The following is a 24,769-nucleotide window of genomic DNA, read 5'->3' as shown; positions in this document are numbered from 1 at the left end:
CAAAAAAAAAAAAAAAAAAAAAAAAAAAAAATTTCTGCCCGGCTTAAGGAATGTCTTGCCTCTGAACTTTGCTGTTGCCATGGAGACTGGCTGTGTAAATAGGGACCTCACTCCAGAGTCTGCAGCCCCAGGGCATGTAAGCAAACAGTACCAGGCTGCCTGGGTTTGCCTGAGCATGGTGCCCACACCCATAGGGACTGGACCGGGCAGTCTGAGCACGCACAGTGCTAGTGCATCAGCAACGTCCCTCCCTAGGTGCTGCGAGCTGGTGGGGCTGTTCTGCGCAGACTTTGTTCTTCCTCATTTTACAGTCATCCAACCAGCCATGTGCACTGAAAGAGGGAAGAGCTAGAGGAGCCTCTTGGTCACGTGATGAACATGAAATGGTATTTTTAGCTGAAATGTCAGAGTGGAAGGATTTTCCCAGTGGCTGAAGAATAAGAGTTCCCTTTCCAGACAGGCAATGTGGCCGTCCCTTAATGAGCCCTTTGAATGCATTATCCCACCTAATCCTCACAGATACCCAGTTTTTTTTTTCAGAGAGGTTTAGTCACCTGCTCAGGGTCACACAGCAGGTATGTATCAGAGTCAGCATTTATATTCAGACCTGTGCTCTTGACTTTTCCATTACACTGAAAACCTCTGACCACCAATAGGAACCAAAATGTAGGTGGAATGATTATCTTTTAGCTTAATTTTTTTTTTTTTGCCATGCCGCACTGCTTATGGGAGGATCTCAGTTCTCCGACCAGGGATTGAACCCGGGCCACTCCAGTGAAAACACTGAATCCCAACCACTAGACCACCAGGGAGCTCCCTAGCTTAAAATTTTTTCTCTAATTTTGCCAGAAAACAAACAAAACAAACAAACAACCCCCCCCCCCCACTCATTGTCAGAGTATTGGTTCCTCCTTCTTAGGTAAAAGTTTTAAGTAGGCATTTTATGCTATTAAGTAATAAGTCACTTAAGCTCATTCCCTGCAATGAACAAGGTGAGTTCAGAGAATATATCTCATCTCATGTGATCTTCACAATGACCTTGAGAAGTGGAGATGAGACTTGAGGCTCAGAGGGGTTGAGGCTGAGACCCTGATCTCTTGGCATCCTGGCCCTGCTGTCACTCTGCTTGAGTTCCTAAAGAAGAAGCATCTTCAGGAGCCTGGAAATATAGGAATGAAAGATTTTTACAAGTTTTCAGATTTGTGGGTGTGTGTATGTGTTCTGCTCATGCTAAGGTGATGTCACAGGGACCAGATTTACCCTCTTACCTGACACAACCAAAAAAGTAGATGAAATACATGCCCCAGTGGTTTCAGATACTGGGCACTAGCAGCACAGGACACTGATCCCCAGGAGAGGGGGATAAATGAGCTGAGCCCTCTGAGTGCCCAGCTTCACGCCTAGAGAGCATTTCCAGGCTGCATTGCAGGACAGGCAGATCTTGGTTGTCTCCCAGAGTTGGGGAGGTGCAGGTGGGAGCCTAGAGCTAGGCGCGCATGCACACACACACACACCACCCACGCAGAGTGCTCCAGAGATTTGCAGAGGGTTCCGCTTGACTCCTCGGGTGTGGACTGGTCAGTGAGGAAACTACCTGAGGGCTGAGAATAGTTAATGCTCCCCCCATCCAGAGTGGGAAAACCTTCAAATTCATGAGCATCAGGTAGAGTACTCAGAAGGATTTTACCTCAGTATTGTGAAGAAAAAACTAGATACATCATTATTAAACAGATACACTATTAGGTGATATTATGAGTAGGTATGGACAATGAAGCAGGTGTTATAATCGTATTCCACAGGTTAAGGAGGGTAGAGGAGGAAAGCTTGAGCAAGTGAAGTAGAGGTGTGGAAGGTATTTAAAAAGATCCAAATTGAACGTGTAGGAATGCACATTACAATGTCTGATATAAAATGACTGTAACTGTCTAAGAGTTTGCCTTCCTAGTACTCTTATTTTTCCTCTCCGTGTATGTACTTGTGCATTTGAAACCATCACATATACCCCACACAAATGCACGACAAAGTTAGAGACATCCTCTGAAGGTGAATTGTCCGCTTGGCTGTAATGTAAGAAGAAGATAACCGAAGACCTCACGATATACCCAGGAGGAAATTTACCCGAGTTCTTGCATAAGGGGTGGTGTGGGCAAGCGGTCAGCTGCATGATCAGGAGATTAGGTTGGGTTTTGGCTCTGCTACTTACTGGTTGGGTGGCTTTTGGCAAGTTTCTTCATCTTCATGGTGGTGGCTGGAATACTTCCTCAGTAAGTGATAGACATAAGGGCAAATTTAATATAATTAAGGAAAAAAATCACTTAAATTTCCTGATGAACAACGTAATAGCTACTATCTATTGTGGGCTTACCACGGGCCAGGAATTGTGCTAAAACTGCTCCACACGCAATCGGTTTTCATCTTTATAATGTCTTTGAGTCAGACAGGCTTATTGACGTCTTAGAGAAAAATGTGGCTCAGAGAGGTTCACCAAATTGCTTAAAGTCACCCAGCTCTTTGATTGGAAGCACGTGGATTTAACTTCGTAAATCCAGAGTTTAACCTCAGACCTTCCAATGTTTATTTCCTGTGTGTGTGTTTGTGTGTGAGTGTGTGAGTGTGGGTTGAGGGCCAGAGTGCCAGGATGTGAAAGTGAGAGCACAGCATAACTAACACACACACTTACACACAGGATGGTACTGGGGACTGTAGAATTAGAAAAAGCAGAAGGACAAGCCTGGGTTATGGAATATACTAACTCCCTGGGCAAGGGTTTTTTGTTTTTGTTTTGTTTTTGCTTAGAGAAAACAGAAAGACTGTGGTTTGGAATGAAATTAATTTGATGGGACGGTGTGGTATTGCTTATGAGAAATTTTTGTTTACTGGTGTACAAAAGACCTTGTGTTCAAGCTTTTAATACTTTTATTTCCCCTAGTGGTGAGACTCTCCTCTGCCACTGCCGTGTGTAAACATAGCAGTGGGATTAACTGAGGCGGTCCCCATGACCTCTCCTTTCCCCTAGTGTGGTTGGTGAGAAGGGTTGAGTCAGGTTTTCTACCTGGAGTAGCTTCTCGGGCTGTGAGAAAATCTAAGCCAGAGGCAGATGGTACTTGGAACAAAACTCCCAGTTCTGATTTCTTTCTTTCTTTCTTTCTTTTTTTTTTTTTTGAAGTAAACAATCTCAAATGTTTATTATCTTCATAACAAAACAAAATATGAAGCTCAGAACTGGATCACTTGGCCCTTTCTCTTCTTATCTCCTCCCAGCTCAAAATGTTTGCATCTCTTAATAGCCAGCTTTCTCTTAGATCTGCAGTTCGGCTCAACACATCCAGGCCTCAGCACAATCTTCTTTGTAGTTTTAGCGTTTTTCCGGAAAATCGGCTTGGTCTGCCCACCGTAGCCACTCTGCTTCCTGTCATACCGCCGCTTTCCCTGGGCATACAGAGAATCCTTGTCCTTCTTGTACTGTGTCACTTTGTGGGGTCGGTGCTTGCCACACTTCTTACAGAAAGTCCAGCGGGTTTTAGGAACGTTCACCATGTTTGCGAGAGCGCTATCGGCAGGGAAAAGCTGATTTCTTTTTAGTTCCGCTTTTTCAACAGAGCAGCAAAGCTATGCAAAGATCAAAGCTGGTTTGGGCTGGTTGGCTCTGGGTGCTGGAGAGGCTGAACCCCGCTGTTTGGGGAGATCACACCCAGAGAGACTGAAAGAGAAAGACATTTCATAATAAGAGCTGTAATTATCTCCTGATTTTACTTGGAGGAACATCTCTTAGGAGAGGAAGCTTCATAACCTATAAATCATTTGCAAGGTCAGTGGACTATCTTCAGTGATGTGTCAGTTAATTTATTCTTTCAGCAGATATTTGCTTGTGGCTGCTGTATGTCGGACACTGCTCTAGGCGCTGGGGGTACTCCATGCCTTTCATGGGGCTCACATCTGAGTGGAGGCAGCAGACAATAAACAAGTAAATCCACATATAGTTTATCAGATGGTGATAAATATGAAGAATGAAGCAGGGGAAAAGGGGAGAAAAAGACAGGGTAAAGGGTGCGTGTGTGTGTGTGTGAGCATGCACGTACACGTGCGCTGGTTTAGAAAGGTTTTTCATATAAGGATTTGCTCTGGGGTCTCTTTTATAATGAAACGTTTTATGAGACCTATGGCTTTAAAAATGCATTCAGATTCGACTCATTAGATTTTATGAGAATTCAGCTACAGCTGAAGTTTACTTCTGGTCTAATCCTGAAAATAAAAATTGTTTTCCAAACAGAATATTTTATTATTCAACAAAATAAAAATCTGTTTTCCAAAACAGATTCAATCTGTTTTCCAAACAGATTGACGGTGGGGAGGGAGCTATTTGATGTACAAAAGAGAAAGGATTGGTTTTAAGAACTCTGCACAGTGATTGTATAGAAATGGCTGTGGGTAGTTACAAAGGGTTCTTATCTGTTCATTCATGCCCACCTGCCCACACTCCGCATAGATAAACCCACCTTCCTGTGATTTAGGCTGTGCATGAGTTCAGACCAGCTTTCCCTGCAAGTACTGACTTGGAGTCATATTGTTTTTAGGATCCCTTTTTCCAGAATAGTGTCTGAAATAATAATGAAAAGTGATGTTAAGCACTTACCAGATCATCCTTTTAATCCTTACAACAATACTGTTAGGTAGGAGCTGTCATTATCCCCACTTTGCAGATGAGGACACTGAGGCTCAGAGAAGTTACACGATCTGTGGTACAAGGATAAGTCTGAATCAGTCAGCGCTGTCTAGCGCCAAGTTCTTAGCCACTATGTTATGCTGTCCCCCTTACTTTATAAGGTCCAAGTGCTTGATGAATGAATGAGTGAATACTACTGCCTTGAGTCTAAAGGATGAGGGCATTAGACAGAGACGGAGCCTGGGAGTTCTGTTGAACTGTCCAGAATGGGCAAGCGTAGAGCCAGAACTTTGAGGACTGAATGAACAGGAGAATTGGTCAAGAGCGAATAGAAAAATAGCAGGTTACAGTCATTTATTCAAGAAATTAACTCTTAAGACATCTTCTACATGCCAGGCATTAGGCTAGTTAACCCACCCCTGGCCTTGTAGCCTCGCTCCAGGAGGGCTTTGGGGAAGAGACCTGGGCTTCCATTCATCTCCTTCCCCTGTTAAAGTGATGCCGTCTGCGGCAAAGGCTGGCCCTGAATCCTGCAGATACTGCCACAGCCTCCAGGCTAGTTCAGTGATTCCAAAATCTGGGCATGGCGTTTGTTAACACCTCCACCTCAGGGGGCTTGTGCACTGCTAGGTTGGGGAACCACTGTGTGGACTAGGAGTTTCTAGGTTTTCTAAAACCCCTGCTCCCTTGTGATGAACGGGACAAAGGCCTCAAGGTCCTCTGACAATCCTGGTGTGGAGTAAGGAGGGGAAGCCACGGGAGGGCGCAGGTAACTAGGCCTGCCGAGTAGACTTTGATGGAGTTTTGCTTTCTCCTTTGTTCTATTAAATAATTGATTGCTACGTCCATTTCTCAAACGTGAACCTCTATCATCACATCGAATGTACTTTTAGAAAACTGCACGTGTTCCCTGTTCCCCAGGACTGGCTTTGCCAGCTGCCTTCCCTACCCCCCTTCCTCCATCCACCCCTCCACCTGTTCTAGACCATTGTTTCTCAAACTTCCTGGGTATAAGAATTAACTAAAGAAAAAGTCTGACTCAGGGTCCTGGGAATCTGTACCCGCCCTGCTGATTTTGCTGCAGGGAAGTCTGGGGAATCACATTCTGAGAAATAGTTTTAGCAGCTAATCCAGAGCACAAGGGTGGGCGGGTTGGGAGACTCGGAGGGTTCCCCCAAGGTGAGGTGGATGGGAGACCCGGGGAGGTGCTCTCCGGGGTTCCCTGTGATAGGATTCACTGCCATGGCTGCCCCTGCCTCTCCCCCCATCTGGTAGAAAGCAAGGTGCGGGGCTTGGCGCTCCCTCCTTTTGGCTCAGAGCCAAGGGAGGAGCTCCACTGATACTGGCCTGGAGGAGGGAGAAGTCTGCGGAGGGGATGGGACCCAGCCGAGCATCCCCACTGGCCTTCTGGGCCTGGCGCAGACGACAAGGCCCAGCTGGCTGAGAGCCCAGTGCTTCAAAGGGTGGGCGAGTCATGGTCCTGCAGGAGACCTGGGAGCCACTCAGAAGAGCATTTGTTCCCCAGCCCTGTTGGGGATTGTTATTGCCCCTCGGAGGATGGGAAGTTGGTAGTTCTGCAGTCCTTGGGAGCAGAAACAGAGCAACGTGTGATTTACTTTCCAGCCTCCAGCTTATTTTTCCTTTCCTTCATGAGGGAATTTCCAGTAAACCCTTCCCCAGTAATCCATGTGGGCTGTGTCCCTGCTGCACAGAAGAACAACTCACTAGATGTGAGTTCCCCTGATTAAGAACTCAGCCAGCAAAGCCCTTACTCACCACAGTGGCATGCGACAGTTAACATTTGCGTCCAGGCCAACGGGGAAAACATTTTCCATTTCTCTTTTAAACACACTAGACTCTGTTTTAACAAGAAAGAAACAAAAGTTCTTAACCAACACTTGCATGACCGAGTTGACTAGTTTACAGTTAAACTCTTTAGTTCCCCCAAACCTAACATCTAATTTTCAAGTAGTTGCTTCCATTGCTTAGAATTAGTTTGATGTCACAGAGAGAACCCACAACAAACTATATGGGTGTTCGTGGACTGAAAGGAATAGGAGAAGGACCGGCTCTTTCTTCATTTCAGAATATATCTGCTGTTTATTATTCTTGCACTATAAGTTTCTTTTTGAGGTGTGGTCCATCCATTTTAGTGTTGGGTGGAGCCCATGGGGAGACACTTATTTTTCCATGAGAACACAGGGCAAAAGTTTCCCCATTACTTTCACACCATAATATTTTAACATATTTATAGCATTAGTAATATGAAAGAAAAAGGGTCTTGGTTTAGTTTCACCTTCTTTAAAGGAAATTGGCTTGTGGTCCGACTGAACTCTTCTTATTCCCTGTGTAGGAGGCCAAGTCATCATTTCCCAGTCTCTCACTGTATTTTGTATCCAAGCAACATCATAGAAAATAGGCCAGGCCAGGCTTGCCTTCAAAGCTGTATAGAGTTCAGACACCCATAGGGGATGTTTTCTTCAACTTACAGTGAAAGATCTTAGAAGCTGTAACTGTTTATATTTTTCTTCAACTCACTGAGCCGTTAAAAATATTTTGTGGATTAAAGTCTTTCTAGGGTTTCATCTAAACAAGCACTATCTTCAGAAAAAAGAAATTTAAGTTTTCTTTGACGTCTCCCTCCCCTCCCCCACCCCACCCCCACAAGCATAAGAATTTTATGATGAAAAAGCAAATCTTAAGAAATGGGACTAAAGGTTTCTGAAAGAAGGAATTGAGATCAGACTTCACGATTGGCTTCTTTTATTTCACTCCATTCCTGGTCTGTTATTTGTTACATCCTCTCACACCCTCTCATGGGGAGGGGAAGGCAGCGGATACTGGATGAGTCAGAATGGAGGTTGTAAAACCCATTCAGGGCCATAAAGGGCCAGCAGATGGGTTTTGTGTTTTAGGCAAAGCTGTTCTCCCCAGTTAGCCACAAGTCCCACCACTCCCTATTGTCTCACCTAATACTGTATTCCACATATCTGTTATTGGCCTAAACTTTCCTCCTGACACCCTGTGGGAATTTGTTTGACTCCTGATGTTATAAGAAGCCAATACCTTTGAAGGCAGAAAACTTGCCTAGTATTCTGGATTGTTCATTATGGACATTTTCTAGGATATTTTTTTTCCCCCTAAATCAATGAACAAAGGCTTTAAGAGAAAAGAAATGTATAACATGAGAGAGTTTTCTGAATAGACATACATAGGAATATCACATATATAAGCCAGTAGCAGACTTTCAGGGCTAAAAAGGGTCTGAGGAATTCTTTCAATCTACTCATTTGCAGATAATGAAGGGGCTCAGAGATTAGGGTGACTTAGCCAAGTCCTCAAAGGAAGTTGGGACACAGAGTTAGGGGTAGAACAGGAATTGTCTAACCCAGTGGTTCTCAGCCTGTGCTGATTTTGCCTATGGGGACAACTGGCAATGTGTAGAGATGCTCTAGTGGGTAGAGGCCAGGGAAGCTGCTGAGCATCTGACAAGGCACAGGACAGCCCCCTAAAACAAATAATTATCCAGTTCAAAGTATCAGTAGTGCCGCTGTTGATAGATGCTGGTCCAACCCAGGTCAGCCCTCTTTCCACTTCAGTATCATCCCTGCATGCTGTAGTTTTTGTTTCGTTCCAGGGATTATTTATTGTTGATAGAGATTCAGGTCATCTTGGCTTTAGCAAAAGCAAATCAGTACATGTTCAAGTGTACAATGTTATGATTTTAATCATAAAGTTAGGTTATGAATCATGGAACTGTGAAGAGCAAAATCCAGTGTGTTTCCATGTCTTTCCAAGGTGAGTACCAGTCAGATAACTTTTAAACCTTTTCAGATTTTGTTCTTATTGAAAAAACCGAATTAACCAACCCTGTGGCCTGCTGTCTTAAAACATGGAGAGAAGTCCATGGAGAGAAGCTCACACCCTGTGGGGCTGAGAGAGACGTGGAAGAGATTTTGCCAGGGGTACTCACCTTGTGTGGGAGGTTTCTCTGTTTCATCAGGTGGAGATGGAGTCATGGGTAGTCTCTTGTCCTCAATATATCAGGAGAATAAAAACCCAAGTGGGAAGAAAACATACGGATGTTAAAAAAACAAAAACAAACAAGATACTAACATACAGAGTGAACATACTCATCTGAAAAATTACTCTGTAAAGGTCCCATCAATTCTCAGCATCGACAGAGAGACCTAATTTCTATATTGACCTAAAAGGGCTGAAAAGTGCACTCTTAATCCTCTGGAGGCAAAATTTTTCTTTTCTGACTCGTGATATTAGAAGAGAGCAGAATCCATCATGGTTGTTGAATGTCTTGGGTGTGTTCGTTTCAAGTCAGTGCACTCTTCCAAGAAGCCCTGTGCCAGTGGCTCACATCGTGGGGTGAGTTGTGTGAAACAGGGCGCCATAGCGCTGTTTGGTCGTGTGTGATATAATATATACCTATTCTCAGAAAGTGAAGTCGCTTATTCTGAGTCACTGGACGTATGTGGTTGGATGACAGACGCTGAATCTACAATCTGGTCCTATTTCTGAGGTCCGAGTGGGGGATGAGAATACAGATATGTGTCAGTTTAAAAATAATGTGTCTATGTTGACATCAACTCTCACTTCCTGAGTTTAAAACAAAATGGACAACATTTTAAAATGAAATGAATACTTCTCCACAGGGGGATCTTTCCTGATTATTGTTTTTGCCTGAAAGCCCAGAGCTATTTTTATTCTCAACTACGGTTTCTTCACCGTGGGGTTTTTGGTATAAGAAATCTCTCCTGTCATTTTGAGGACTTGATATTTAGTTTTCTAACTTTATGCTAACGATAATCCAGGCTATCATATCTGCTATTGTTAGTATAAGTTGTGCAAATATAGACAAGATATAAGTAAATAGCATTTAAAAATTCTTACTATTTCTCTTTTCCTTTTTCAGTATCTATACTGAGAGCACACCCCTGGACTCTCTTTGCTTTTTTATTGCATTTCACAAAGGGAACTCTTTCAATTCACCCACTCTCATACCATGTTGTGTGTTATAACCCCAATTTACAGACTATATTCCACAGGTTACACTTTTATATTGACCAACTCCCTGGGGATGTGTGTTCTATAAATTTTTTGATCATGTGCCCTAACTACAAAAATGTTTCTTTCCTTCATTCAGTAAATATCTATTAATAAGCAAACTATGTTCCAAGCACTGGGGTTAGAGGAATGAACAGAACAGGAAACAACCTCTGCCTTTCAGGAGCTTTACTCTAGTAAGGAGGGACACAGGTGTACTTCTGTACCAGTATGTTATGTGCACTAAGAGGTAGATGGTCAGAACTACAATAAGATATCATATCACACCTGTCAGCATGGCTGTCATCAAAAAGACCACAAGCAACAAATGTTGGCAAGGATGTGGAGAAAAGGGAACCCTTTTACACTGTTCATGGGAATGTGAATTGGTGCAGCCACTGTAAAAACAAAACAAAACAGTATGGAGGTTCCTCAAAAAACTAAAAATAGAGTTACCATAGGACCCAGCAATTCTACTTGGGTATATATTCAAAGAAAATGAAAACACGATTTCAAAAAGATATCTGCACCTCAATGTTCATAGCAGCATTATTTACAATAGCCAAGATGTGGAAGCAAGCTAAGTGTCCATTGACAGGTGAATGGATAAAAAAGATGTGGCACATATACAGAATGGAATATTACTCAGCCATAAAAAAGAATGAAATTTTCTTGTTTGCAACAACGTGGATGGACCTGGAGGGTATTATGCTTAGTGACTGAAGTAAGACAGAGAAAGAAAATTCTGTATGTTATCACTTATGTGTGGAATCTAAAAAATAAAACAAATGAAAGAATATAACAACAAAAAAATAAGAGGTGGATGGGTAAGCGGTAGAGGCTGAATATAATCCCTTGGGATCCAGGAAGAGAAAGAAGTGCATACATCCAACTTCTGAATGATGCTCCACAGCATGTGAGTTACCAAGTTACCCCATCAGTAAACTAGCAACCTATTTACACTGCAAGAAGGTTTACTTGGGGGGATGTTTTTACAGTGGACAATGTTGGGTTTTTTTTATTGCTCAAATGTTCCCAGGTGGCCTTTATTTCACAAAACTATTTCCATTAAAATTATTTCCTATACCACTTTTACTATATGATACTATTCAAATGAAAAGCAATCGGCAAATTTACAAATTATGCACTTTTAAGTCATTTCTTCTACGTTGAGGCTGTACACATCAGACAGCATCAGTGGCCAGGCCTGAGTCAGTGAATTCCTAACGCTCTTCCATTAACCTGGACTCGGACTTTCACATTCGGTCAGGTATCTGTTACACCAAAGCAGCTTCTGAACCATGTGTTACCTGGCCCAGGTGGAAGCTTAGATTTTCTATGTTCTTGTGTGGTTTCCTCAGCCCATTACTAAATCAATTAGCCAGTCTCTGAAGACCATGGCCTATGTGAGATGAAGTTTACTACTGCTACTACCTACATGAAGGATGATGGAAACAAAACAAAGAAACAAAAATCAAAAAATTTTAGGAAATAAGGTGAAAGTGAGAAAAACTTCTGCATGAGACCTGTACTAATTTTCTGTTGCTGCTTTAAATTACTACAAACTTAGTGGCTTAAAACGTCACAATTTTACCACCTTACAGCTCTACTGGTCTGAAGTCCAGTGGGCTTACCTGCAAAGTGAAGGTGTCAGCTGGGCTGTATTCCTTCTGGAGGCTCTAGGGGAGAATCCATTTTCTTGCCTTTTCCAGCTTCTAGAGTCCGCCTGCATTCCTTGGCTTGTGGTCCCTTCAAACTAGTGACAGCTTGTTGAGTGTTTATTGCAGGTCTCTTGCCTCTTCCGTCACCCTCTTCTACTTTCAATCCTGGATTATCTGGGTAGGCCCAGTCTAATCATATTTAGGTCAGCTGATTAGCAACCTTAATTCCCTCTGCTACCTTAAACTCCCTTTTGTTTTGTATCACAACATATTAACAGGTTACAGTGGACCATGTTTTATGAATCCTTTTAAATGTCCATTACAGAAGAATGCCTAAACTTTGTCCTACTTTTCTCTCTTCCTGTATTCTTCGAGGTTATATTCAGTCTTTGTCTCTCACCCATCGATCTCATTTGTGACGTGAAATTTCACAGGCACCGTAGTTTGACTCTTGAAATGACTGCTTGTTATGGAGACATGGTGGCTGCTGTGTGATGGTTACCGCCAAAATACCCTGCTAGGGAGAGCACAAAATGGCCCACGCTTCATTATGAGTGATTTTCATGCTCGCAGATGAATAGGAAGAGGATTGGGAGGTCCAGTGTGGAAATGGAAACATGCCTCTTATGTGGGTAACTGTGTGCTTTTTCCTTTCCCCTGCAGGTTAATTGGCACGGCCACCGTAGCCCTGAAAGACCTGATTGGCGACCAGAGCCGATCGCTGCCCTACAAACTGATCTCCCTGCTAAACGAAAGGGGGCAAGAGACTGGGGTGAGCATTTCCCTCTTGTTGAATGGCTTTGGAGGGAGATGGCTTTGCAAAGGTTCATTGAGACAAGAGTGTGAAATTATAAGTAGCTCACTACACACACACACACTCTTCCTACTGGTTTCGAGGTAAATAGGTGCATTTACAAATGATATGGCCTCATCCTGTACTCATATTGACAGAACTACAAAGTAGATAAACTTGATTTTCTATATCAGAATACTATAGCGTGAGTGGGACCCTCTCTTGGTACAGCTCTGGGCATATTCACTTGGTTGTTAACATTTGTATGGTGAGTGTAGCTCTGTGTATCAGATACTCTTTGAAGCATTCTATAGAAGGTAATTCATTAATATTAGACCAGAATACCAAGATGTTAATATCATGATTTTTAAAAAATTAAATTTATTTATTTATTTTTGGCTGCGTTGGGTCTTCATTGCTGTGCACGGGCCTTCTCTAGTTGCGGAGAGCAGGGGCTACTCTTCGTTGTGGTGCACAGGCTTCTCATTGCAGTGGCTTCTCTTGTTGCGGAGCACAGGCTTTAGGTTCCTGAGCTTCAGTAGTTGCAGCGCGTGGGCTCAGTAGTTGTGGCTCGCGGGCTCTAGAGCGCAGGCTCAGTAGTTGTGGCGCACGGGCTTAGCTGTTCCGCAGCATGTGGGATCTTCCCAGACCAGGGCTCGAACCCGTGTTCCCTGCATTGGCAGGAGGATTCTTAACCACTGAGCCACCAAGGAGGTCCCCATGGTCTTTATTATTCCATTGGCAGCTGAACGTTTTCTGATCACAGCCTCTCTAAACAAGTACACACTGATATTGTCTGATACGAGACCAGAAGAGAGAGACTCTTTTTCAAGTGCACTTTAAAAAAATTGACTCTAGCATCACTGCTCTCAGATTTCTTAAGATTGCTAACAAGCACTCATAAAGCTAATATGCTTGCCCTGTTAACCTCTGACCCCTTCGTTTTCCAAACAATTTGTCAATATTTTGCTTAGGAGCCTGGGCAAAGGGAGAAATTTAAAAGAGGCCATCCCTGAAGGCAAGAATGCATTAATGCCCATTAGGAATGTCAGTTTTGCTGGTCTAGTCTCCAAAACTTATAGGTTTGCTGTGAATTAGCATTCTAATCATAAAATGTAAATTCAGAATGTCAGCTATCGTCTGTCTACCCAAAACTGGCTGAGAGAAATGATACTAAGGGAAGATGGTACAAGTCAGTGATTTTTCTGGCTGTTTTTTTCCTCTTTAAAGCAGAGAAGAAAGCATATGTAGAACCCTGAAATGGCAGAATTGTAGTCATTGAATGGAGTAAGGAAGAGTGAGGGCCTCAGGCCTGGCCCCCTGGTATCCCCTTACCCCTGTTAGAGGGCCTGGAGCACCTCGGAGGATCCTGACGTTATTGGGAAGCCATTGATACAGAGGTCGAGCCATTCATGGACTCTTCTGGGTTTGAAAGGTGGATTCTTCAAGTTTGGCAATTGAGCCCCTCATTGCATTCAGTGTTCCTATTGTGGCCTGGTTGTAGCCATGAGACGCTGCTCTTATGATTCTATATTTGCCAAGAAACTGCTGTCAGAGGCATCATTTATTATCCTGTTCAGTGTCTCCCAGGTCATAGTTCTTAAGTTGGCAAAGAATGTGCTGATCCATGAGGGAGTATTTACTAATGAGCAGACAGATGGGGAAAAACAGGGCAATTGTGTGTGTGTGTGTGTGTGTGTGTGTGTGTGTGTGTGAGTGTGAGTGAGAGAGAGAGTTTACCAGGTGTAGCAAAAGTAGCAAATGGAAGTGTGGGATGCCCATTTAAATTTGAATTTCAGATAAACAATGAACAATTTTGTACTATAAATATGTCCCAAATTTTATGTCCTGTATTTTATCTGATAACGTGTGTGTGTGTGTGTGCGCGCGCGCGCCATTCTTATTTTCAAAGGACTTCTTTTATTTTGAGGTTTATCCTTCCTCACTTTTGCTGTTAAAAGTCCTTTATTTTGTGAAATGATTATAGTAGTAGATGGTAGTTGAGGGCACGTGTTTGGCAAAATAAAAATTAGCGACCCTATGTTGAGTCCCCTCGCAAACTTTTTTGAAATTTTATCGGTTCACAAGATATGAAAGTATAGGAAACTCTGCCCTAAAATAATGCCCCACATGAGAAATTTAACTCAGATTTTTAAAATAGGAATAATTTTATCTCCTGTAACGAGTTAGTATGTTTCTTCCTTTCTGATGATGAAAGGTTATGTATAACATTTTATGTTCTCCTTCTTGCCTTGGCTTCTAGCCAACTTGGGGTCATATTTAATGCAAGAGGGATGGCACTTATCTTCATCTTCACGTTTTGCATCTTTGTTTCCTCTTTAATCAGACTTGTTTCCCTTTATTTTGAACCCCATTTTATGAATCACATCGCTTTATAACTTTTTGTTAGTCACTTAAAATTCTTTTTGGAGAGAAGTGTGAAAATAAATTTCAGCAATTAACAAAGACGTCAATGAGCAAACAAAAAAACTTAAACACCTAGAATGATCCTCTGTGACTGTAATTCTGTGATTGGAGGCCATCTCCACCCTAGGAAGGAGGTTTGTTACGAGTTCAAGCTTCCTTGTCGCAAAACTTTCCTCCAGTTATGAGGCTGCCCCTTAGCAATGATACACTTGGCAACCTGTACCAGGTAACTGCTTTCCCAGGTGCGCCCACTCCACCTGGGCCCACACGGTGGGAAGATATGAACAGTGGAGGGTATGTCGTCCTTTTCTCTTTCTCTTCTCACTTTCCCATCCCCCTTCTCACCCCTGCTAGAACTTTTACTCCTGCTGAATTGGTTTGTGTTGAGTCTATAGCATTCTGATGCCCTGCACTGATTCTGTCTGCCACGAATTTTTTCTACCCAGGCCACCATTGACCTGGTGATCGGCTATGATCCACCTTCAGCTCCACATCCGGATGACCCCAGTGGGACCAGCGTGCCAGGCTTGGGAGGTAAGCTGACCCTCCTGAAGGCCCAGCCTACACCAGGGGCGATCTACTAATGGCACACAGGGACTCTCCAAGGAAGCTCTCCTTGTCACTATACTCTCTGTAGCTCCCTGCCCACCTAGACAGGGCCCCATGAGGCAGGTGGAGCTGCCCTGAACTGGACATTACAAGAGTTTACCAAATGCCCTTCAAAGGAGAGGGGACAGCAAGGCAGTCCTTTACTGTTGCCAAAATTCGGTGACAGAATACCGTGCCAGATTAAATCTTGGAGACAGAGTTTTGGGTGAAGTAGAAAGAAATAGCTTTATTGCTTTGCCAGGTAAACGGGGCCACAGGGGGCTGATGCACTCAAGATTGTGTGTCCCACCCTGGAGGGGGTAGTGAGGAATCTTACAATGTTCAAGGAGCAGGGCGTGATCAGCTCGTGGGCATTCTTCTGATGGGTTGATGGTGAGGTAATTGGGAGTCAGCATCATCAACCTCCTGTTTCCAATGGGTCTGGGGTCTGCATGCTTGTGGACAGCATACAGTTAACTTCTTCCACCTGGTGGGGGGTTTCAGTATCTGCAAAGCAGCTCAAAGGACACGGCTCAGAATAGTATCTGTAGTCCTTGAGGAAGAACTAAAGGTCCCTGACTTTGTTTAATGGCTAAAGTATTATTATTTTGTCTTGCTTGACTGTTCTTTCTTTCTGCATTTTCTCACTTCTCTGATTAAATTTGTTCTGTGACTAAAGTTTTTCTACAGACAAAAGGCAGGCGGAGGACATGGGCGGGGTCTGTTCTGGGAAGGCCTCATAGGGTCCTGCTTGGTTACATGACTGAGCAGCCTCACGTGAGCCCATCCAGCAGAAGGTCCCAGGCAGGGCTTTGCTTTGGGTTTGTAGCTTGCACCCCATGCACTGTTGCCTGGTTGTGAGTCTCAGGAGTGGCCTGTGTGTCTTCACAGTGTCTTCACATGTCACTGTGGCCCTTCACGTGTCTTCACCTCCTAAATGTGCCATCGCCAGGCTGCGCTCTCAGCCGCCAGTCTCGTGGTCGGAGCCCCGGGATTGGAGCCTCTCTCTCCCTTGGCCCTGACCCCCTCCCGCCTCCGAACAGCCCCTCGGTCCTTTAACCAACCAAGTGCTTCCTGCCGCACAACCCACCTCGTGCTCCTTGTTCACGGACGTGGGTTGTGGGTCATTCAGGGCCACCAGATGCTGCTTTGGATGGGGTTGGAGCGTGGGACTCGGGGTGGGTTTTGGGCCGCAGGTGGAGGGCAGTCTACAAGACAGTCAGGCCTTTCACGCAGCTGAGTCCGACCTCCTCTTAGCGTCTTCCCAGGGTGACGGGATGCTAGACGTGTCTCTGTAGCTTCCTCTGCGCAGAGGGGTCTCACCAAACGCCCCCGTCTTCCCAGCCTTGGCGTGCACCCCAGGGAGGGAGGGCCCACTCGCCCCGCCTTGAAATCCCTCATCCTGGGTGGGCACCCTGGCCCTGGTTCCTGCCAGGCCTGGTTCTTCCGTTCCTGGCTTCTCTGAGTTTTTCTTGGTTCTGAACTCAGCTCTCTGGTCACCTGAGGGGTCTCCTTGGCACCTGTGGCAGCACCTCCCTTTCTGCCCTGTGATGTCTCTGCCCCCTTCCTGTGTGACGTCTTGTCTGCCTCAGCCCCATCCCAGCCATTGCCCCTGCTCGCCCAGCCCACAGATGGCCCGATATTAAGGTTTGGGCCCATTAATTGACCACGTAGTTGTGTGTCCAGCATGGGTCACCTGGCCCCTTCTTCCCTGGGGACATTTGGGCCTGACGTAGCCCCTTACCTCTTATAAGGGTACCAGCACATCAGCAATGCGCTCTGCCTCCACCCTCTGCCCACCGGCGCCACGGGCACGCTGCTCTGTCCTTGGACACTCTCGGCCCCGCAAGGGCCCTGTGGTGGCTTAAGAACATCTGTGGCTCCCTTTGCTGCCAGAGCAATGATGACAGATACACCACAGAGGAAACAGCGCGGTCCTGAGCGGCACGCCAGCAGGGGCTGAACCAGGTGGTCCGACCAATTTCTTTCTCCTCCGCCGATGCCCGCCGTCACCAGCGTTTGCTTCGGCCTCGGAAGGGCAGTAGGAACTTACAGGCCCAAAGAGGCAGCCCCAGCTGGTGGGCTCTCTGGTGTAGCCGCTGAATTGGGAGGACCAGGGTGCCTTTTCTCACACTGATATTTTTCCTAAGCCAGATCCTATTTATTAGTTTCCTAAGGCTGCTGTAATAAAGGACCACAAACTGGGTGGCTCAAACTATAGAAATGTATCTCTCGCAGGTCTGGGTTCTAGAGGTCTGAAATCAAGGACTCTAAGGGAAATTCTGTTCCATGCCTGTGTCCTAGCTTCTGGTGGTTGCTGCCAATCCTTGGTGTCCCTCGGCTTGTAGACCCATCACTCCAGTCCCTGCCTCTGTCATCACACAGTGTTCTCCCTGTGTGTCTCTGTCTTCACATGGTGCTCTGTGTGTCCATGTCCAAATTTCTCATGTCTTATGGGGATACCAGTCATTGGATTCGGCCCACCCTAATCCAGTGTCCTCTCAGGTTAACTTGATTACATCTACAAAGACCCTATTTCCAAGTAAGATCACATTCTGAGGTTACAGATGGGCAAGACTTTTGGGAGGACACTATTCAGCCCTGTATACTGGTAGATAAAAGACAGTTCCATTATGTTTATTCCATTTCAAGAGCCAAAATGTTAAATGGGCCCTTTTGAGGTACCCCTTGAGCCGGGCCTTTAGGAAAAAAATAGCACTGAGATTCATTCAAGTAGAAAGAGTAAACTTATAGTTCACAGTGAACTGGCATCACACAACTTCTTAGTATTTATGGGGTACAGAAATTGGTTGCTGGGTTTCCTTACTCATTGCTCAGTGCTGCAGTGAGGGTGGTAATTCTTTAAAATACAGCTCCTCCCCTCCAGGAACTTGCAGTCCAGGTTTGGAGACAAGACTTTTTTTTTCTGAAGGTGTAACGTTATGCATAAGAGCAAGGGCTTTGGGGTCACACTAGCCTAGGTTAGATGCTATGTCTATTGTTAATTAGCTGTGTGACCTTGGGTAAGTCACTAAGCTTGTCTGAATCCCAGTTACTCTACTGTAAGGTGGGGGAGAACAGTAGCACATCATGAAGTGGTTGCAAGGATTAAATGAGATAATGCATAGAAAGCACTTAGCCCAGTGCCTGGCATAGAGTAAGTTCTACCTTAATGTGGTCTTTATTATTATTATTATCACAAAAACAATTCTGGGTAGCTGTAGTTATGAGCTCAGTTGAGTGCCACAGTCTGTATGAACATTCAGATTGTTTCCTCTAAAAAGCAGAGTTATTAGAAAAGAATGATCTGCTTTGGCTCAGAGTCATGTTGAGATGACTAAATGCTTTTTTGTTAAATATCTTAAAAAAGGGGGGTGGGTTGTGTCCTAATGGACCAGGAAGACTTTGAGAATAAGCAGTTTATCAAGCTGTTGGGAGTATAGGGGGAGGTCCCATCTCCTGAGAAGGACCCTTGTAAGCCCAAGCTCAGAAAACACACCATTTCCCCAGAGCAACGACTGCTTCCTTAGAAATGAGAAAAGCACTAACTCTTGAAATTTTAAACCCACTGGGGAGAAAACCCTTGCCATCCAGGCTCCCTTTGCCCAAGGCTCCTCTCCTCACCTCTTGGGTTGTCTTGGCAGCACAAGTCAAGCTCCAGCAGTGCTTGTGGACTGAGTCCCCCATCCTCTTAGGAAGCTAGCTGATTTCCAGTGGGTTCCAATGGCAGGTGGCCAAGGTCTACCTCAGAAGTTCTTTTTAATACCTGATACTGCTGGACGGAGATAGGAAATGAGCCAGAACTTGGGTTCCTTTTATTTGGATTTCAAAGAACATTAGCAGGTGCTGGCCTGCAAATGAGCTGTGTCCGCAGGGCAATTTTATGTTTAAGTGTGAAATGACAGAGTGAAATTTATTTATTTGAAAAAAGAACAGGTTTCTTTGATCTGGAGGTGCCATCTTTGTTCTATGAGATTAACATTCACCACAGCTGGTGGTGAATAATTTCATAATCTGGCTAAAAGAAACTTAAAAAAATCTTTTAATGTCCTAGATTATCTGGATTTTTTTTAACTTTTTTTTATTTGGCCGCATAGGGTCTTAGTTACAGCACGTGAGATCTTTCGTTGCAGTGCGTGGGCTCCAGAGCAGAGCTCACGGGCTGAGTAGTTGTGGCATGCGGGCTCTCTAGTTGTCCCGCAGCAAGTGGGATCTTAGTTCCCCGACCAGGGATCTAACCTGCGTCCCCTGCATTGGAAGGCGGATTCTTAACCACTGGACCACCAGGGAAGTCCCTATCTGGATGTTTTAAGATAAAACTTTTTTTGTCTTAATGTGAAATTCAACTAAGCAAAGATATCTTTGAGTACTTAGTACAACTCCATGTTAGGGAAGATACTAAGGAAAAAAATCCAACACCTTACAGTCTTGGGGGAAATAAGAGCAATAAACATGAGACAGAAATAACAGCAAGGCAGCCACACCTCCTGCCATCACAGACCTTAACATAAACAGAACATCTGGCCAAGAAACTGGTTTTTTTCACTTTCCTTAAATTGACTCTTTAAAAATCTTTACCTTTTTGTATAAAAGTAACGAGTCCACTCCCTCTAATTTAAATATCAATAGATCTTTTCAAATTTTAAAACATGAACTCATTGGGGGTGTTTTTTGAGTTCAAAAGCATATCTGCTTATAAAAATATAAACATCACAGGGAATATAAGACACAGGAACATACAAATCTCTCGTAGTCCCAACCTACGATACCCACTATTCACCACGACTGATATTGATTTTAAAGGTTACCATCCACATAGTGGGATCTGCAAAGAAGAAATTTGAAATGTTAATGATAGAACACAAAAGTGAAGATTTTCAGGAAAATTCACCTCTGCAAGTTGAAGAAACTAATTATGACCGTAGACCATGGGAATTGAATACTTCAGAGGTTCGTGGGTTTTTGCTTTTTGGTTTTTTAAGACTCTTTTTTAAGAGAAGTTTTAGGTTTACCACAGAATTGAGAAGAATATACAGAGGTTTCCCGAATGCCCTCTGCCCCCACGTATGCATAGCCTTCCCCATTATCAATGTCTCTCACCAGAATGGTGCATTTTTTTTTTTTTAACAAAGGATGAACCTGCATGGACGCATCGTAATCATCCAAAGTCCATTGTTTACCTTAGAGTTCACGTTTGGTGTTTTACGTTCTACAGGTGTGGACAAATGTATAATGGTCTATATCTATCATCATAATATCATACAGAATATTTTAACTGCCCTAAAAATCATCTGTGCTCTGCATATTCGTCGTCTTCCCGCACACCCCCAACCTTTGGTAACCACTGATCTTTTTATTGTCTCCATAGTTTTGCCTTTTCCAGAGTATCACAGAGTTGGAATTATACAGTATGCAGTCTTTTCAGATTGGCTTCTTTCACTTAGTAATGTGCATTTACGGTTCCTCCATGTCTTTTCATGACTTGATAGCTCTTTTTCAGTGCTGTATAATACTCCATTGTCTGGATGTACCACAGTTTAGTTATCCATTCACCTACTGAAGGATATCTTGGTTGCTTCCAAGTTTGGCAATTATGAGTAAAGCTGCTATAAGTTTCCGTGTGCAGGTTATCCATGTGCAGGTTTTTGTATGGACCTAAGTTTTCAACTCCTTTGGATAAATGCTAAGGAGCATGATTGCTGGGTGATAGGGTAAGAGTATGTGTAGTTTGTAAGAAACCACCAAACTGCCTTCTGAAGTGGCTGTACCAGTTTACATTCCCACCAGCCATGGATGAGAGTTCCTGTTGCACCAACATTTGGTGTTGACCGTTCTAATAGCTGTGTAGTGGTATCTCATTGTTTTCATTTGCATTTTCATGATGACATATGATGTGGAACATCTTTTCCTATGCTTATTTGCTAACTGCATATCTTTGGTGAGGTTTCTGTTAAGGTCTTTGGCCCATTTTTTACAGGTTGTTTGTTTTCTTATTGTTGATTTTTTTTTAATTAACTTATTTTTTGGCTGCGTTGGGTCTTTGATGCTGCGTGGGGGCTTTATCTAGTTGTGGCAAGCAGGGGCTACTCTTCATTGCGGTGCGCAAGCTTCTCATTTGCGGTGGCGTCTCTTGTTGCGGAGCACGGGCTCTAGGCGCATGGGCTTCAGTAGTTGTGGTACGCAGGCTCAGTAGTTGTGGCTCATGGGCTCTAGAGTGCAGGCTCGGTAGTTGTGGCACATGGGCTTAGTTGCTCTGCGGCATGTGGGATCTTCCCAGACCAGGGCTCGAACCTGTATCCCCTGCATTGGAAGGTGGATTCTTAACCACTGCACCACCAGGGAAGTCCCTATTGTTGAGTTTTAAGATTAAGAGTTGTTTGTATATTTTGGATAACAGTCCTTTATCACATGTGTCTTTTGCAAATGTTTCCTCCACTTCTTGGCTCGTTTTCTAATTCTCTTGATATTGTTTTTCACAGAGCAGAAGTTTTTAATTTTAATGAAGGCCAGCTTATCAATGATTGCTTTCATGGATCAGGTCTTTGGTTTGTATTTAAGGGGTTCCCCTTTAAGGAATGCTTTCCTGAAGCTCTTATTTCGAAATGACAAAGGTTGAAGAGCCTGGGGCATAGGTGGCTTAACTGAAAGTGTGTGGTGTCAGAAGGTCTGGTTTTCATTGCCTGCCTCTGAGACTTTCCCCATGACAGAGGGGTGGGCTGACTCAGGCCACTGGCTTGACCTTCTGAAAACCTGTTACTTTGCCAACTTGATTTGCCAGATGTCATTTAACTTGACTGGAGCCTACATCCCCATGACCAGAATAAACTACTTTTAAAATCTCACATCTATTTTTGAAGAACAATCTGTTAAAAGTATACATTGTTCAATGCTAGAAGTGCAAAAAAAAAAAAAGAAAAAAAACGAAAAACATTCATAGCCAGAGTTGGCCACTTCAAATTCATTTCATTCCATGAACACCAGAGTCACTTTGCTTGAAGTTAAATTCAATCTGGTTCAGAAAACATTTACTGATACCTGTCTGTAGAGCATACAGAGGTGAGAAAGGTATTGTTTGCCACCAGGAGCTTGTGTTTCAGTAGAAAGGTAAGATATAAACATGAATAACTATAGGTCAGAGCTGAATCTAATAAATTCCTCAAGGGAAGACTAAGCTAATTATTATGTGGGAAACAGTTTCTTAGAGAAAGTGCTTTTTCAGCTGTGTATTTCAGCTGTGTATCCTTACCGCCTAGTACGGCACTTGGAAAACCACAATGTCCAATAAATGCATGGTTGATTGAGTGAATGATGGATGAGCAATAGATACGGTTTAAATTTTTGTTCAAGAGGGGCATTTTGGTGAACACTAGTGTATAGGCCAAAGTGACTGATTCATTCAGAGGAGTAAGAAAAGGGAAGCATGTTCCTGAGGGCTGGGAGTGCCAGACTGAGACATTTGTTCTTGATGAACAGACCTTGAGGATCCATGGGAAGTTTTCTGAACAAGGCACTGTCTTGTTCAGAGCTGCCCTGGGACGTGATCAGTGTGTTAGAACATCATTGCAGGCACTGTTTCCACGATTAGGTCTCTAATTGGCTTTGTCCAGCAAACTGATTGTATTAGGCCATTTTTTCCCCCCTGCAGGATATTTAGGAAAGTCGAAGTGATGATAATAAACAAGTGGCTCTTTAATTTTAGAGACATAGTAAAATCATCAGGGGAAATCTTTAAATGTGCAGATTTCCAGCACCTATCTCCAGAGGGTCTAAGTTAGCTGATCTGAAGGGGAACCCCCCAATCTGTATGGTTAACAGGAGCTTCCAGGAGATCCCGATGAAGGCTGATTATGGAGCTCACTTTGAGAAGCCATGGAGTTGAGCATTTTACCTGGTTAACATTATCTTGTCCTGATCCAGGCAGAGCTCTTTGGGCAGCATTTCCTAGCTTGGCTCACAGCCTCCATCGGTCAAAGGTAGATGCTGCCAGAATTTCCCTGCCAGCCTGTGTTTGCATCACTGTTCGGTTACAGGCACTTTTACGGTACCTTTGCTTTGGTCAATGTATTGGAACTGTTCCAGAAGATTCTCAGGGCCCATATAGTGCCATTTACCCAAAAATCAGAGTGAAAGGTCATGAATTGCTTATGGTTGAATGCAGATACTTATTTATATAACTTTTAGCATGTTAGAAACCCAGCAAAGTTATTATTCAACATTCCAGCTAAATCAGCATATTATCTCCAAAATGTCTTCATGCTTAGAAACTTACTCTCTCGTGTTCTGCTTTGTACTTTTTAACTTCCACTGATGATACCATACCAGCCTTCTCCTGATTTTGCAATGACCTTTGGCCCAAGGTAATTAAATTCTGCCTTAACCAGTACGACCATTTAACAAGACCTCGTCATGAGAAGCAAAATTAATATCACAGGCAGAGATTGGCATTCTAGGACTCTGGAAAAACAGGGTTGCTGTGGGGAAATAGTAAATATTGACCAAAAAAAAGCAAAAATATTCATAAAGAAAGGGGTCTCCATGGAAGAGGATTAGGTGGGATCGTGGCCCAGTTAGTGCTTAGGTGGAAAAGATGAGAGGCTTGGGAAGTGTTTGGATACAGAAGCCTGCTGGCTAGGGTAGTCCTGGCCACCCTGATTGCCTATTTTCTCTGTGAAATAAGAAGGAAGGTCGGTAGCTGATGGTGAGAAGGATAGAGAGAATGTTGGAAGCTTTCAAGGTGCAAAACAGGTGGGAGTTCAGAAAGGTGAAGGGATTTGACCTTGTTGGCTAATCAATGGCCATTTCAAACCAGGATTTAGGAGAACTTGGACATAGGTACTTTGGAAACATGGTAGGATAGCTGGGCAATCCTGTGGGTCCACTGAAGGTTTGAGATCATGAAATTAAAGTGACACTAGTCAGTAAGGTGTGTGTTCAGGTTCAGTTACCTTTGTGAATGAGTGTAGTAAGTGGAGAGTCAAATGAACCAGGTGAGTACGATGAAGTGAGGGGAAGGGGAGGGATTGAGGGGCACTTAGAGGAGCGATTGCAGTGTTAGATCCCAGAATCTAACAGGTTAGGAGAAAAGGACATGAAGTGGGGGGCAGGGGATGTGATGTGGTCCATAGATTGGGGCAGCCTGTGTGACTGCACACTGTGGACTGGAGTCATAGAAAGAACAAACTGGAAGATACAAAAGATGGCCACTGGAGTCCTGTCTACACAGAAACTCGGAATGTGAACTTTTTTGAGAATAGGGTCTTTGCAGATGTAATCTGTTAAATGAGGTCACACTGGATTAGGGCAGGCCCTAAATCCAATGACGGGTGTCCTTATGAGAATAGGTGAGAACCCACAGACACACAGGGGAGAAGGCCATGTGACAGCAGAGACAGAGGTTAGAGTGATGCAGCCATGAGCCAGGGCACACCGAGGATTGCCAGGAGCCACCAGCTACTAAGAGGCAAGGAAGTCATTTTCTCTAGAGGCTTCTAAGGGAGCATGGCCCTGCCAACATTGATTTTGGAATTCTGGGTTTTGGAACTGTCAGAGAAGAAATTTTTTTTTTTTTTTTTTTTTTTT

The 24,769-nt window shown here is 43.9% G+C and overlaps 2 protein-coding genes across 6 annotated transcripts in view; one reads left to right on the top strand and one right to left on the bottom strand.

Moving 5' to 3' along the window:
- The window catches only part of MYOF (myoferlin), a 156,480-nt gene that overhangs the window by 26,905 nt on the left and 104,806 nt on the right, over nt 1–24,769 (top strand). For all 5 annotated transcript variants that reach the window (XM_027112071.1, XM_027112068.1, XM_027112070.1 and 2 more), the window contains exons 4-5: nt 12,046–12,154; nt 15,049–15,136. In XM_027112071.1, the coding sequence (XP_026967872.1) occupies nt 12,046–12,154; nt 15,049–15,136 (197 nt within the window). The remainder of the gene's footprint in view (nt 1–12,045; nt 12,155–15,048; nt 15,137–24,769) is intronic.
- Nucleotides 3,163–3,687, bottom strand: LOC113623213 (60S ribosomal protein L36a-like). The gene has a single exon (XM_027112072.1). The coding sequence runs from the start codon at nt 3,535–3,537 to the stop codon at nt 3,217–3,219; it is 321 nt and encodes a 106-aa protein (XP_026967873.1). The 5' UTR covers nt 3,538–3,687; the 3' UTR covers nt 3,163–3,216.

The sequence above is a fragment of the Aethalodelphis obliquidens genome, unplaced genomic scaffold, assembly GCF_003676395.1.
Source record: "Aethalodelphis obliquidens isolate GAN/ISIS:26980383/991018 unplaced genomic scaffold, ASM367639v1 scaffold11, whole genome shotgun sequence".
NCBI lineage: Eukaryota > Metazoa > Chordata > Mammalia > Artiodactyla > Delphinidae > Aethalodelphis > Aethalodelphis obliquidens.
The sequence above is the reverse complement of the archived record's forward strand: the minus strand, read 5'-3'. Positions and strand labels throughout refer to the sequence as shown.